General features: G+C 54.4%; 1 protein-coding gene across 1 annotated transcript; it reads left to right on the top strand.

Moving 5' to 3' along the window:
- The first annotated feature begins 6,539 nt into the window (after window positions 1-6,539).
- SFRP5 (secreted frizzled related protein 5) lies at window positions 6,540-13,163 on the top strand. The gene is made up of 3 exons (XM_081157553.1): window positions 6,540-7,140; window positions 9,240-9,317; window positions 11,502-13,163. Exons 1-3 carry the CDS (start codon window positions 6,639-6,641, stop codon window positions 11,846-11,848), a joined length of 927 nt encoding a protein of 308 aa, XP_081013679.1. The 5' UTR covers window positions 6,540-6,638; the 3' UTR covers window positions 11,849-13,163.
- The last annotated feature ends 1,025 nt before the right edge of the window (window positions 13,164-14,188 follow it).

Below are 14,188 nucleotides of genomic sequence, written 5' to 3'. Positions count from 1 at the left end.
GGGTCCCCAGCTGAGGGTGAGGCTTTCAAGTTAGCAGTTGAAATGATCACTTTGCTCCTGCAGAGGGAAAACAATGAGACCAGAGTGCTGCCCAGAGCAGTGAGGCAGGACAGGAGTGAGCGGGGAGAGCATAAGTGCACTTAAGAGAAATTTAGGAGCAAGAAGCCACAGAATTTGGTGACAGTCTCTAAAGGCCACTGTCACACCAATCTTCAATAGTATTAACTAACAATTATATAAATAGCTCCTCCTGTGTGCACCATTCTAAACAATTTTTAAATGAACTCTGGTGCTCTCAATAATCCTCTAATGAACTATTGTTACCATCCTCATTTTACAGATGAGAAAACCAAAGCGCAGAGGTTAAATAACTTGCCCAAGGTGAAGTAGCATTGCTGAAATTAGAATCCAGTCTTGCTCTAGAGTTCATGCTTTTAACCAAAACATTGGACTGCTTCTCTGATAAGCTTTTAGCCGGGGTTGCCCACTAGCCACAGCCTCAGATTCTCAGTTGCGCTGGGGACCCAACAGGAGAGCATTACTCAGCCTTTACTCCATCCCTGTCCCTGTCCAGAGAATACCAGCAGTGCCGACCCCCATCCCACTTCCTTTTGCGCTTCCCACAGGCACTCTTAGAGCTAGACCAAGCCCCAGGCCCAACACAAGTGGGCCTCTGCTTTTGTTCCAGAGCCATGTGAGATCCAGTGTCCAGGCTCACAGAAGGGAGGGCTAAGGCTTGCCTTTCTGGCCACTTAAGTCAGTGACAATGAGCCTACCTCCAGCCCCTCCACTACCAGGCCCACTGATACCAGGGCCCAAAGAGATCCTGAGCAGGCCTTCTTGAACTGCTGTCGAGAGCACAGCACACAAGGGGCCTCTGGGACAGATGTTGACTTTGCAATCAACAAAGCGAAAACACTGGAAAGTAAAACAGTGCGTAGGTGTGATAGGAAGAGCAATGAATTGGGAGTCAGGAAAACCAAGTTCTAGTTTCCTCTTACAGAAAATGATGGGGGATGGGGGATGTTGGGGGACAACAGCAATGGGTCCCTGCCTGCACTAATAGTTCTCTTAATTACACAGATCACTCACCCTGGTTTTTTGCTGAGCACTCAGCAGCAGCTGCTAGGAAGACAGGTGTCCTGGCAGAGGAACACTGAGATTGTAAAAGGCAGATAATCCAGGAAACTATAATAAGGATAAGATTTGATCACACAGCTTCTGGCATCCCAGCTGTGAAATGGGAAGGATTGGGGGGGGGGGGGGGAAGCATACCAAGAGGAGCTCCTGGTGGTTAATTGGGCTCAAACTTAAAAAGCAAAGCTTAGCAGCCATTTCTGCACAGGGACCTCTCAAGCAAACGTAACTTCACAGCGAAGCCTGCGCTGAGCTCCCTGCCTGCGCTGTGTTTCGGCCTGAGCCAGCCCTTATGAAGGTTTCCCGGAATCCTATTTCAACCAATACGGTTGAGGCTTTCCCCATCTCATTAGAGCCTGACCAATCAAATTAGCGGTATTCTGACCAATCAGAATAGTGCCTTTTGGGCCACTCACACTGTGAAGACTCAGAGCTCCCAGGAACCAGGGGCCGGGACTTCTGTCCATATAAGCCGGGTCCCCTCTAGCTGAGGAGCACCTCTCATCACAGACTGAAGGCTGCACCTCCTGGGCTGGGCTGACACGTGCAGAGGGAAGCAGGGCAGCACAGAGCCGAGCAGCCCGGTGGGCACAGAGCAGACTGGCACAGAGCAGCGAGCACCCATCACAGAGCAGAGCTGTCCAGCCAGAGGGGCCTGGCCCCAGAGTTGCTCCACAGCCATGCTGTATCACAATTAAGCTGTTTGGCATTGAATAAAGTTTTCTTCTTCACTGTACCCCAAACTGGGGGTTCCTGTTGGCATTGAATCGGCACCAATGACCATCAGTTGACACAAGCTTCCTGGGAGTCAGGCAAGTCTGTGCTGGCAGGACCGCCTCACAGCAAGGGACAGAAGTTCCCAACCTCAGGTCAAGGACAAAGTCAGCCTCACCGCCATCATCATCCCAACCCTCTTCTTTTTCATTGTCACATTTGATCCTCAAGGCAGCCTCGTGGAGAATGGAAGTCAGAGGTGGTCCTCCCATTTTACAGATGAGGAAACAGGCTCAGGGGTGCGGGGGAGGACTTGCTTTACGTTGAAAACACAACTCAGATCTTCTGAATGCAGGCTTGGTGCACTGTCCACTGCCACACACTGCCTCTCCCGGGTGCTCTGTAAAGAGGCACGAATGGGGCAGATCTTGTGGCTTATGGCTCTGTTACAGCACTGGTCACAAACACCAGGCACTCTGCCAGGTACTTCTCTCATTCCTTATCTCAGTAAGTTTTCACTATCATATAGTAAATGAATGTTATTAACCCCATTTTACAGATGAAGAAAGTAACATTCAAAGTCCACCAGACATATGCCCAAGGACACACCGCTAGGAAATGGTCAGAATTCACCGCCAATCAGTCTGACTCAAAGCCCAGACTCTTCCTGCTGCACTGCGTTGCCTTTGTGTGCTCATTTCTCCACGTGGACAGGCACGGAGGCTCTTTCACGTGTATGCCTGGCCCATAGCAGGCTCTAGTTAAATGTTGGTTTGTAGAATTATCATTCCCAAGACTAATACCTTAAACAGAACAAAGAAGGCTAGGTCATACAGATAGAAATGACAATCCAACCAGGACATACAATCATGAAACTTTAAGCCCCTAACAACACAGCTTCAAAGTATATAAAGCAAAACAGATTCAAGGGGGAAAAAGGGAAAATTAACAAACCCACAATCACAGTAGATTTATTACGCACCTCAATCAAAAATGAATGGAATAAGTAAACCAGCAATTCTTAAACTTTTTGGTCTTACGACCCCTTTACACTCTTAAAAATTATTGAGGTTTTTAGATTAAAGAGCTTTTGTTTATATGGGTTTACACCTATCAATATTTACCATGTTTAAAATTAAAACTAAGAAAAATTTTACTTACTAATTTATTTAAAATAACAATAATAAACCCATTATATGTTAACGTAAATTTTGTGAAAAATAATTGTATTTTACCAAAAAAAATAGAAGAGTGGCATTGTTTTACATTTTTGCAAGTCTCTTTCGTGTCTGGCTTCACAGAAAACAGACTTTCATATCTCCTTCTGCATTCACTGTGTTGTTACATGTTGTTTTGGTTGAAGTATATAAAGAAAATATGGCTTCACACAGAAATGTAGTTGGAAAGGAGAGTATTTTAATAGCCTTTTCAGATATTGTGGATATTCTTCTTTGATACTACCAAAAAAATTGACATGTGGCTGTTCCTTAAATGTTGGTTGTAATGTAGAATCTGAAACCATATCAATAAACTTTTCTTACTCTATCACCTTAAAACCCACTGGTGTATCTTGTACTTTGAGTGGACCTCAGAATTATGGACCATTTTGGCCTTGTAGACCTCTGAAAGGGACTTGGGGACCTTCAGGAGAATCCTGATCACACTTGGAGAACCACTGACGTAGGCAATAAAAAAATAGAAAACTGTAGGATTTGATAACATGATTAACAAGTTTGAATGACGAGGTATCTACATAGGACTTTGCTCACAACAAACCAGGAATAAACATTCTTTTAAACAAACAGCCCCCTCTGTCAGCTGGGGGAGATGTGTGCCTGGACAGGCCGCAGACACTCCAAGGTGGGCAGATGCCCAGCATGCCAGGTGTCCCACTCAGCTGCCTGGGCCCTGGAACAGCTTCGTCAGGAATGGGCACCACCCTGCAGCGCCGCCTCCTCCCTTCTCAGGCTGCAGAGCCAGGATGACCAAATGGCCTGGCCTCAGCGGGAGAGGTTCCCTGAGCGGCTGCCCCAGGGTGCAGCCACCACCTGGGCACCATTCTCATGAAGAGCTTCCCTCCTGGCTCTCAGCATGGGTTCCAGGCCAGGGAGCCTCAAGGTTTCCCCAGGCAGAGCTGGGTGAACACTGCCCATCCTCCTGTTCCAGGAGGCTGCCAGCCTAATCCCTCTGCCCCTCAGAGCCCCTGGAGCTGCCAGGTACACATTCACTCCGCTCTCCGACCATCTGCAGTTCTTACATAACCAGCAGCAGGAACAAAGCCTCCGTCTGTCCAGACCAGGCACTGGAACTCCAAGAACAGCACAGGTGACCAGCTGCCCAGGGAGCCAGCACCTTGTACAACCACCTGGGGAGCTCCAACACCCCTCCCTCCCCTCAGCCACACCTCCCCTGGAGTGCCAAGCCGAGGGGGAGGCTTGGGGATGAGCTGGAGCGCAGGAAGCAGAATCCCAAACCGGAGCCAGGACCAAGGTGTCCAAGGGAGCTTTCGGAACACACACCACATTTTTACACATCCCTTGGAGATCTAACATTCCTAGGTGCTATTATGTGCTGGCGCTGTGCAGGGGGCTTTCTTTCCATGCATCATTTTGTTTGCCCCTCACAATAACTGCTGAGGAGGTTTCAGCTTACAAGGAAATGGAGAGTCCAAATGGCTAAGTACTTGCCCAAGGTCACTCAGTGAGTATGCACTTGGCTTCAAACCTGACTTTCTGTCTGCAGAGTCCAGACTCTTGCACGATTACTATACTGTGCTTTCTGACCCTGTGGGGACCAGACCTTCACCTCCTGAGTGGTCATCCACAGAATCTCTCTTGCTGGGGATTGGGAGAGGGAAAGGGGAGGAAATAGCCTCAGCTTGTTCCACCTGGACCCAACTGGGTGATCCTGGACATCAAAAGATATTCTGTCCCACCCCTAGTTCTGTCTGCTGAATTCTCTTCTGCCTCCTCTGCCTTGTGTCTTCTTCTCACGACCAGATCAGATGAAGCAGGGCCTATGTCTTTTGCATTTCTGTACCCCCTTCTCTGTGTGTAGGGGCTCCGTGTGTGGTGAATAGTGAGAGGAGTGGTCCTGTGCTCTCTCCACTACAAGGACAGATCCACGGGAAGCCAGGCGGCTGGGAAACATTCAGGAGGAATGGGAGGCTGAGGGATAAGGGAGCTATGGAGGGGGCAAGTGCGCCAGCACTGCTGCCTCCCAGGGAGCCAGCTCCCAGAGCACCCCAAGCCCTCCTACAAGACACCTCCCCATGGTACCCTCCCCAGCAAAGGTTGGGAGGTCAAGTCCCAGCCATTCTACCCACAAGCCTCTCAGCCAAAGCACCTCCCACAGGAAAGCCAATGGAAGGCAGGACCCAGACAAAAGAAAAAGACCCCAAACATACTCCAGAGGCTGCCTCCTCTCTGATGCCTCCCTGGATATCCTTCTCAGTTCCTTCCTTCTCCCAGCTCCCAGGGGAGGTAAACTCTCCTCCCTCTGCATTTCCTACCCTGGGTTGGAATTTATCTTAGGGCAGAGTGGTTAAGCCCTGGCCTTTGGAGCCCAACACCTGGATTTGAATCCTGGCTCCTTCACCTATTAGCTATGTGACCAAGGACCAGTTACCTCACCTCCCTGAGCCCGGCCCCGCCCCTCCCCCTCCCCCTCCGCCCCAGCCATTAAGCCTGCGGACTCAGAATCCAGACCTCCAGGTGCATCTGGGCTCTGACTCTGCAGCCGACTACCTGGGTTCAAGTCCCCACACCAGTGCTTACTTAACCTCTCTTAACCCCTTTCAGTACCTATACCTGTAAAGTGGGGTTATTAATAGTACCTACCCACCTTATAGCGTTACTATGTGAATTAAATGAGATAATTTACACAATGTGCTTAGAACAGACTTGGCTCACTGTAAGCCCCCAGTAAGTATCCACTTACTTTAGGAAGAGTAGTTGATACCTTTATCATTAGAAACAGTAGTTGATAAGGTTGTAAAGTGCTGTGCAGTGTCTTTGGCACTTAGGAAGAACTCACTAAATAGCAGTTACGGTTGTCTTCGCCCCGCTAGTTCAGGACGGTTCTGGAGGTGGGTTGGGGTCACATCCATCTGTGACTCTCCAGCAGCCAGCACATTGCCCAGCACCGAGCAGGAGCTCGGAAAATGCTTGAAGACTGAGGGGTAAAGAACTGCCCGCCTGCACCAGGAGGGTGTGGGGGCCGGGAGCCTCCTGCAGGGAGAAGGGAGACCCGAGGTGTCGGGGAAGAGAAAACAGAGTGGAGGGGGGATGGCCGAGACGGAGAGATAAGCGAGCGAAGTGAGTGGGAAAGGGAGCAGGAGAGGGTGGGGCGGCGAGAGATAAGGAGGGAGGAGGGAGACGGTGGGGGGCGAGGAAAATGCCGAGAGAGGCGAGGGAGCCTCAAGAAGAGGCGCGAGGCGAGACCCGGGCCGTGGCGAGGGCGCAGGCGATCCGAGAGGGGCGCGGGGCCGGCGCCCAGCGGGAGGTGCGGGAGCCGGTGGGAGGGGCCTGGGGGCTCCTCCCCGCCTCCCTGCTGCCCCGGGGCGGGGACCCGGTGGCCGGAGATTGGCTGGGGCTCGCGCCTAGGCCGGGGCTGGAGCCCCGAAGTGGGAGGCGCCAGGGTCCCATTTGGTGCGCCTCGGAGGGGAGCGAAATCAGCCACCCAGTCGGACGACTTCGGCTTCGGCGGCTGGAGGGGAGCGTCGTGGCGGCCGGAGCACGCGGGACAGCGGGGGGCGCCGCGCGGCGAGCGGCGGGGACTGCGCAGCCATGCGGGCGGGGGCGCTGGCGCTGCTGCTGGCGGCGCTGCACTGGGCCCCGGCGTGCGCGCAGGAGTACGACTACTACGGCTGGCAGACCGAGCCGCTGCACGGGCGCTCGTACTCCAAGCCGCCCAAGTGCCTCGACATCCCCGCGGACCTGCCGCTCTGCCACACGGTGGGCTACAAGCGCATGCGGCTGCCCAACCTGCTGGAGCACGAGAGCCTGGCCGAGGTGAAGCAGCAGGCGAGCAGCTGGCTGCCGCTGCTGGCCAAGCGCTGCCACTCGGACACGCAGGTCTTCCTCTGCTCGCTCTTCGCCCCCGTCTGCCTCGACCAGCCCATCTACCCGTGCCGCTCGCTGTGCGAGGCCGTGCGCGCCGGCTGCGCGCCGCTCATGGAGGCCTACGGCTTCCCCTGGCCCGAGATGCTGCACTGCCACAAGTTTCCCCTGGACAACGACCTCTGCATCGCTGTGCAGTTCGGGCACCTGCCCGCCACCGCGCCTCCAGGTAGCGCTGCCGCCGCCGTCCCTGCGCGCTCCCATGGCCTCGGTGCCCGCGAGCTGGGCCCCGCACGGATGCCACCCCCACCCCCTTAGCACAGCTCTGCGAGCCCCCAGAGGTGTCAACCCTGTACACACACACACACACAAACGCACCCCGGGGATCGTCTCCCACAGCCTTCCAGCCTTCCCTCCTCCCCCGTGGATGCCAGAGCAGGACCCCCCTGCGGCTCTGGACATTCCCACTGGTTCTCCCCGTTTCAACTCTGTTCCTGACAACCCCCCAGGCTTCCCTTGCAGCGCCCACCTTCCCAAACCGTTGGAATCCCTGGGGTGGCCCCAATACTGTCCCCTCATCCTAGGGCATCCTGATAAAAGCCTCAATCCCTCTCTCAGCCCGAGTTCTGGGGGTCGCTAAACAATGCCTTTCACCTCCCCCACAACCCTGGACCCCAAGGCACAAGGCAAGGATCCCCACCCAGTTTGGTGGGGACCTTGGGAGGGGAGGAGGGTGAGGGAGGGGATATAGTGAAAGACGGAGGACTAAGTGCACACTTGGGCTATGATTTCCATCTCCCTATTTTCTATTCCTGGGAACCCTAAATTTTCCCTCTCTCTTCCCAGTCCCCCAGACCGGGAGACCTTGGGCAAGACCCAATGCAGAAAAAAGAGCAGATTGCCAGGCTCTGCCCCTTCAGGGAGTTGCTTAACTTTGAGCATCGGGTTCCCCATGTGTGACATAGAAAGAGACCCCAAGTTCCTATGACATCCCAGGTTCTGCCTCCCACCCACCTCCCAAGTCCCATTACCCCTAATTCCTCCTTGGTCTCAGCCCCCCTTCACTGTGCGCCCCCCTCCCCCTTCACCCTGTCTGCCCAACTCCTTTCAGGCAGAATAGCCCACAGCCGGTGCCCAACAGGAGGGTAAACCCCTGCACTGAGCAGAAAGCTTTGCCTAGGAGGCTGAGTCTAAGGAGCCCCAACGCTGGGACTTCCCCATAGGGCATCACAGCTCTCCTTTTTTCCCATCTGACCTGGCTCCCCAGAACAGCTGGGCCCCAACAGGCCCCCCACCCATCAGGGCTAGCCTCGCCAAGGAACACACCACCGCCTCTCCTGTGACCGGAGTGTCGGAGGGTCTCAGTGTCGGGAGGAGGGAAGCTCCCCACCCCACGGGATGAAAGGGCTGAAAGTGGGGCAGGGAAACGGAGAAAGAACAGCTTGCACAGAGGCAGCATAGTCCCCAGCCGGGATCCCAGCTGGCTCCTTTTCTGGTTTTCTTAGAGCCCAACCATTAACAGTGCGGAAGGCAGGGAAGTCCGAGGCTTGGCATCCACCTGGCCCCTACCCGGCCCCTACCCTTGCACTCGGCCCTCCCTGGGTCCCTCTTTACCCCATGCTGGGGGCCCACCTGGAGACAGAGACATGGGGTGCAGAGGTCAGGTGCTACGTGGTGGCCCCAGGACCAGCAGCCTGAGTGTAACAGACAATACTCAGAATATTTCATAGAAAAATTAAGAGTTTGGGCTTCCTTTGAAAAATCAGAAATCCTGGCAGGGCTAAGGCTGCACACTCTAGAGGGGTGGGTGCTCCTCTACCACAGTCCTGGCCCTGCCAGCATCACTTGTCTACCCACATGCCTGGACCCTGTGTTCCTAGTGGGACCCCACAAACACCCCCACCCCAGCACTAGCCTGGGAGTCACAAACCCTGAGTTCTACACTCAGTTTTCATGGCTTTGCAGACTTGGGTAGCCACTCTGACCCTCAGTTTCCTTTTCTTTAAAACAAATACCTACTTCATAGACTGAGGATTAAATGAAACAAAATTTAGAAGACAGTGCACGTCATGGCTGCAGCTGCCAGGGCCGTGGGCAGTCGTGCCCACCTGGGCAGCTTTGTCCCTGCACAGCCTTCTCTTTTCATGTTCACCGCCACTCAGTGAGCAGGTCCTGTTACCACTACCATCATCCCATTTCCTGATAAGGCAGCAGGGGCTGGGCAGGGGCAGGCGGCTTGTCAGTGGGTGAGTCTGCACCCTAGGTGGTTCTTTGGACTCTGGTCCCCATACCAGCCTCCCTCGACCCCACCCTTGCTTCTCTCTTCAGTGACCAAGATCTGTGCCCAGTGCGAGATGGAGCACAACGCGGATGGCCTCATGGAGCAGATGTGCTCCAGCGACTTCGGTGAGTGTGGAGCCCACGCAGCCACCCCCAGCCCCTCCTCCTTGACCTGCACACATATGAACACATATGCACACACCCGTCACTGTGAACCCTAACCGTTTTTGTCTTATGGACCCTTTTTAGACTGATGATAACCATGAACCCTCTCCCCAGAGAAATGCCCCTCTTTTTTAACATCATCTCAGGGGCTTCAGGCCATGGTCCTCAGGCCAGGGCTCCTGCAGCCCTCCCTTGGCACTGTCCACAGAGGGGCCTCCAGGGCTGGGTTCTCTTTGGTGAGCAGGCTTAGCCCCGAGATGGATGGGGGCAGCAGGTGGGGAGAGACGGGCTCCAGGACAGAAGTGCAGCCCCCTTGTCCCTGGGTCCTTTGCTGAGCACCGATGCACTCTAGTCAGGGGAGCTGTGGTCACCTGCCCCACAGCTTCATCGTGGAGCGCCTCATTCCTGGGGCAGCTGAGCCAAGTCCAGTCAGGCCCTGGCTCCTGCGTGGACCACACAGCCCAGCTTGTGATCTTTGCCAAGTCGGCTCCTGTTTTGTGTCTTGGCCTCCCTGTCTATAAAAGAGAGAGCAACGAAATCCTTACTTCAGCAGGTCTTTCAGGTCACTGATCTGTTCGGAAAGAGAATACGGCTAAAGCAAGGGGTGGCTGTGTCCAAGAGAGAAAATGAGGAGGTAGGGGGAGAGGGAGAAAGAGGAGAGAATTTATAACAATTTCCTTCCCTGGGTAGAAATGTTATTCTCTGGCTTCTCCCTTGGATGCTCAGAGGTGGGGCCCAGAGGCCTGAAGAAGGGGGAGACTAGCCCAAGTGACTCGTCCCCAAGCTCAGGACTCTGTTCCCAACTGTGTTAGGCTGGCTGTGGTCACCTTGGAGTGCCCTGAACACTCTCTGACCACTCTCATCTTCAACCACACACCCCTATTACCCCACACCCATACACAAAACACATATACCACACATCCACACTCCCTCCCACACTGCAGTCTCACACAGATTACGGTCGTGTGTTCACACCACCAAGAGCTGGCTGTGCACAGCGCTTCCCAACCTTGCACTCGGTGATGTGGGGGTCATAGAGGGGTTTACCCCATGGGAACCAGCACGTGCTACAGGGCATGCCCTCCCCAGAGCCAGCTGTCAAACACCATGCGTGTGCACACACACACAGAGACTCATACCCACCATATACACTCCACACCACACACTCACAGACTCATACCCACCATATACACTCCACTCCACACACACACACACACACACACAGACTCACACCCACCATATACACTCCACTCCACACACATACACACACACACTCACACTCATACCCACCATATACACTCCACTCCACACACACACACAGACTCACACCCACCATATACACTCCACTCCACACACACACACACACACAGACTCACACCCACCATATACACTCCACTCCACACACATACACACACACTCATACTCATACCCACCATATACACTCCACTCCACACACACACACACACAGACTCACACCCACCATATACACTCCACACACACACATACACAGACTCATACCCACCATATACACTCCACACACACACACACACACTCATACCCACCATATACACTCCACACACACACACACACACACACACTCATACCCACCACATACACTCTACTCCACACACACACACACATACACATACACACACTCATACCCACCATATACACTCCACTCCACACACACACACACACAAGTTCCATTCAGAAATATCCCCAGAGATCAGCCTCCCTCCATCTCAAGGACCCCTCTCCACCAAACCCTCCAATTGGTCACCACACCTCCAATACTTCCCTCCCTGGAGAGCCCAAAAGCCCACTCCCCATTGAGAGCTCTCCACTGTGCACGTCCTGTTGGGAAGGGCGTGGGTTCTGGAGTCCACTAGACCTCCCTTCAATCCAGGCTCTAGAACTGGGGCAGCTCACAACCTCTCCAAACCTCATTTCCACCCCCCACCCCCACCTATACCTCTAGGATAACACGTGATAATGTCCGTGAAAGTCCAACACATGATAGGAGCTTCATAAATATAACATGTACACGCCAGGCTTGAAGCCTCAGGCATAAGCACCAACTGTGGGGCCACCAGCGTCCTGGGCCAGCCTGCCCATTCTCAGGCTGTCCTCTGTCCCCCCCCACAGTGGTCAAAATGCGCATCAAGGAGATCAAGATAGAGAATGGGGACCGGAAGCTGATTGGAGCCCAGAAAAAGAAGAAGCTGCTCAAGCCGGGCCCCCTGAAGCGCAAGGACACCAAGAGGCTGGTGCTGCATATGAAGAACGGTGCGGGCTGCCCCTGCCCACAGCTGGACAGCCTGGCTGGCAGCTTCCTGGTCATGGGCCGCAAGGTAGACGGACAGCTGCTGCTCATGGCCGTCTACCGCTGGGACAAGAAGAATAAGGAGATGAAGTTCGCCGTCAAGTTCATGTTCTCCTACCCCTGCTCCCTCTACTACCCCTTCTTCTACGGGGCTGCCGAGCCCCACTGAAGAGTGCCTCGCCCTGCCCCACCAGCCAGCTGTGCCTTGCCCCGGGACTCCCTGTCACCTCCTGCCCTGGCCCCAAGGCCCAGCACAGGCCCTAAGGGATGGGCATGGAGCCAGGGCTTGACCGAGGGGTTCTGCGGTATCTGGGGGCTTCCTCTCTTAGAAATCAGGCTTTCTCTTTTGAGGGGAAACCCTGAGGGTCTCAGAAAGTAGGCAGGGAGGAGAGATGGAGGGAAGGGTAGAGGAGCTATGAGCGGCCCAGATGGTTTCTGGAGTGGACCATGGTGTCAGCTCCCCTCTGCTGCTGGTGGGGCCTCGCCTTGGAGAGGGAAGTCTTGATATTAGGCTGAGCTACTTGGAAGACAGTTCTCCACCCCCAGTGCCCCTTCATGTGTCTTCTCGTAGCCCCCAAAGGAAAGGCATTAGGGTCACAGTGCCCTCCAGCCACACCTCCCCACTGTCCCCATCTCTGCCAGTTCCCTTCCCCCTGGACTGGAGAGAAGCCCAGCCTAGACCCCCTTCCACAGGCTCGCTTCTTGGGGTTCATTCCTCAGCCCCGCATGTCCCTTTACCTTGATGAAGAGTAAATTATTGCTACTGCTATGAGGCCACAGGTACTAGACTGATGCAGGTAGTGTTTGGTCTTTAATTTTTTTTTTTTTTTAAGTTTTTAATTAAATCAAAGAAAACAATAGTTGGTTTTGACCAGGTGATTTCTTTGTCAGGCACTTCCCCAGAGGTGGAGAGAGGCAGGTTCAGAAGGGACTTTTAGAAAGAACCCCTTGTCAGCCCATGACCTGTCCACACAGACATACTCAGGATGCCTAAGACAATGTCAATGTTTGTGCAGGATCCCCCAAGAGCACCCTAATAGTCCCCACCATTAATGAGGGATGGAGATGACCCTCTTTTGTGCCTGAGGACAGATAGAGATGCCAAGTTCCCCAGCTTATTCCCACGGTCAGAAGGCTCCCACGGTCCTGAAGAGTCTCCCCAACTTGGGTAATGCCTGCTCTGAGGAACCCAAGAAGGCTGGGCCACAGAACTACTCAGAAGAGCCAGAGGCCTGGAGTGTCACTCCTACACTTTCAGCACTCAGACACCCCTGCGCACTGGTCCTGACCTGTAGGAGACAAGGGTGTAGAACAGTGGCCTCTCAGCATGGGCCCTGGACCAGAGCATCTGCACAATGCAGAAGCTCAGGCCCCGCCTACACTGGCAGTATCTACATTTGACACATAAGGCTTCCAATCATCTAAGGAGCTTCAACAAAACACTGGACTTCACTTTAAAGCAATTAAATCCAAAGCTCTGAAGAGTGTTCAGAAATCAGCATTCTCGATGCTCCCCAGGGTGGTTTGCAGCTGGGGGGAGAACCTCCATCTAGGTATCTAGATAAGCCCACAGCTGAGGCAGGAGGAGGGCGAGGGGCTGAGTTTCCTCAGGCTGGAAGGGTGTTGGTCCTGCAGGCAGGGAGGGGATCAGCTAGGATGCCTGAGGGGGCTTCTTCAGGTTGCTCAGAGCAGATGAGGCTGCTCAGTTGAGCTGGACAGGGCAGGGAGGGGACAAGACTTGAAGTGGAGCCAACAGGCTATTACCAGTCAAATGTCCAGCATTTGGAAGAGTTGGTGCCCAGAAAGAGTCCTGGCCAGGGGGTGGGGGCGTTCATCAGCAGATACTGAGGGACAGGGCAGATGCATCCAGAGCAGGGAGCCGGGGACACCCTCAGAGGAGTTTCCTCACCAGCGAGGGTACAGCTGGGATGCTGAGTGCAGCCACAGCCTGCTGCTCCTCCAAGACAATGAAGCCGCATTCTCATGAGGTGAGACAAACCTTGGCTTCGTGGCTCTCAGAGGAGCGGGTTGCCATAGAGAAATGAGAAGGCCGGAGGGCCTGAATTCCGCTGGGGGCCCAGAGCTAACAGGTGGTCTGACAGCCTGCCCATAAATCACCTCCCCGGCCGTCAGGTGGCCTCCCCGCAGGTCAGGAGCAGCAGAGGCCTGCTTGTTCCTGCTCACCTCTGAGGAAGCCACCGCCACCCACCCTCGCCCAAAGCCTGCCGGGCCCACCTGGCTCCCTGAATCCGCCCCTTGTCTCCCAGCCTCCTACCCAGACCAAATGTTTACGGACACTTCTATGGTCAACCAGGACCAGGGATTATTTTTCCACTGAACATACAGGACTGGGCCTCTTCTGGCTAGAGCACAATACTGACCTCTGTCAGGTGCTGGCAGCCGTGAGAGGGAGGCGGCGGGAGAGGCTCCCTCAGCCCAGCCCAGGAAAGCACTTCTCACCCAACCCCCACAAAGGGGTCAGGCCTTCTCTACATGCCAGTTCTGTCCC

Source organism: Miniopterus schreibersii (assembly GCF_964146895.1).
Source record: "Miniopterus schreibersii genome assembly, chromosome: 14".
Taxonomy (NCBI): domain Eukaryota; kingdom Metazoa; phylum Chordata; class Mammalia; order Chiroptera; family Miniopteridae; genus Miniopterus; species Miniopterus schreibersii.
This window is presented reverse-complemented; position numbering and strand designations above follow the sequence as displayed.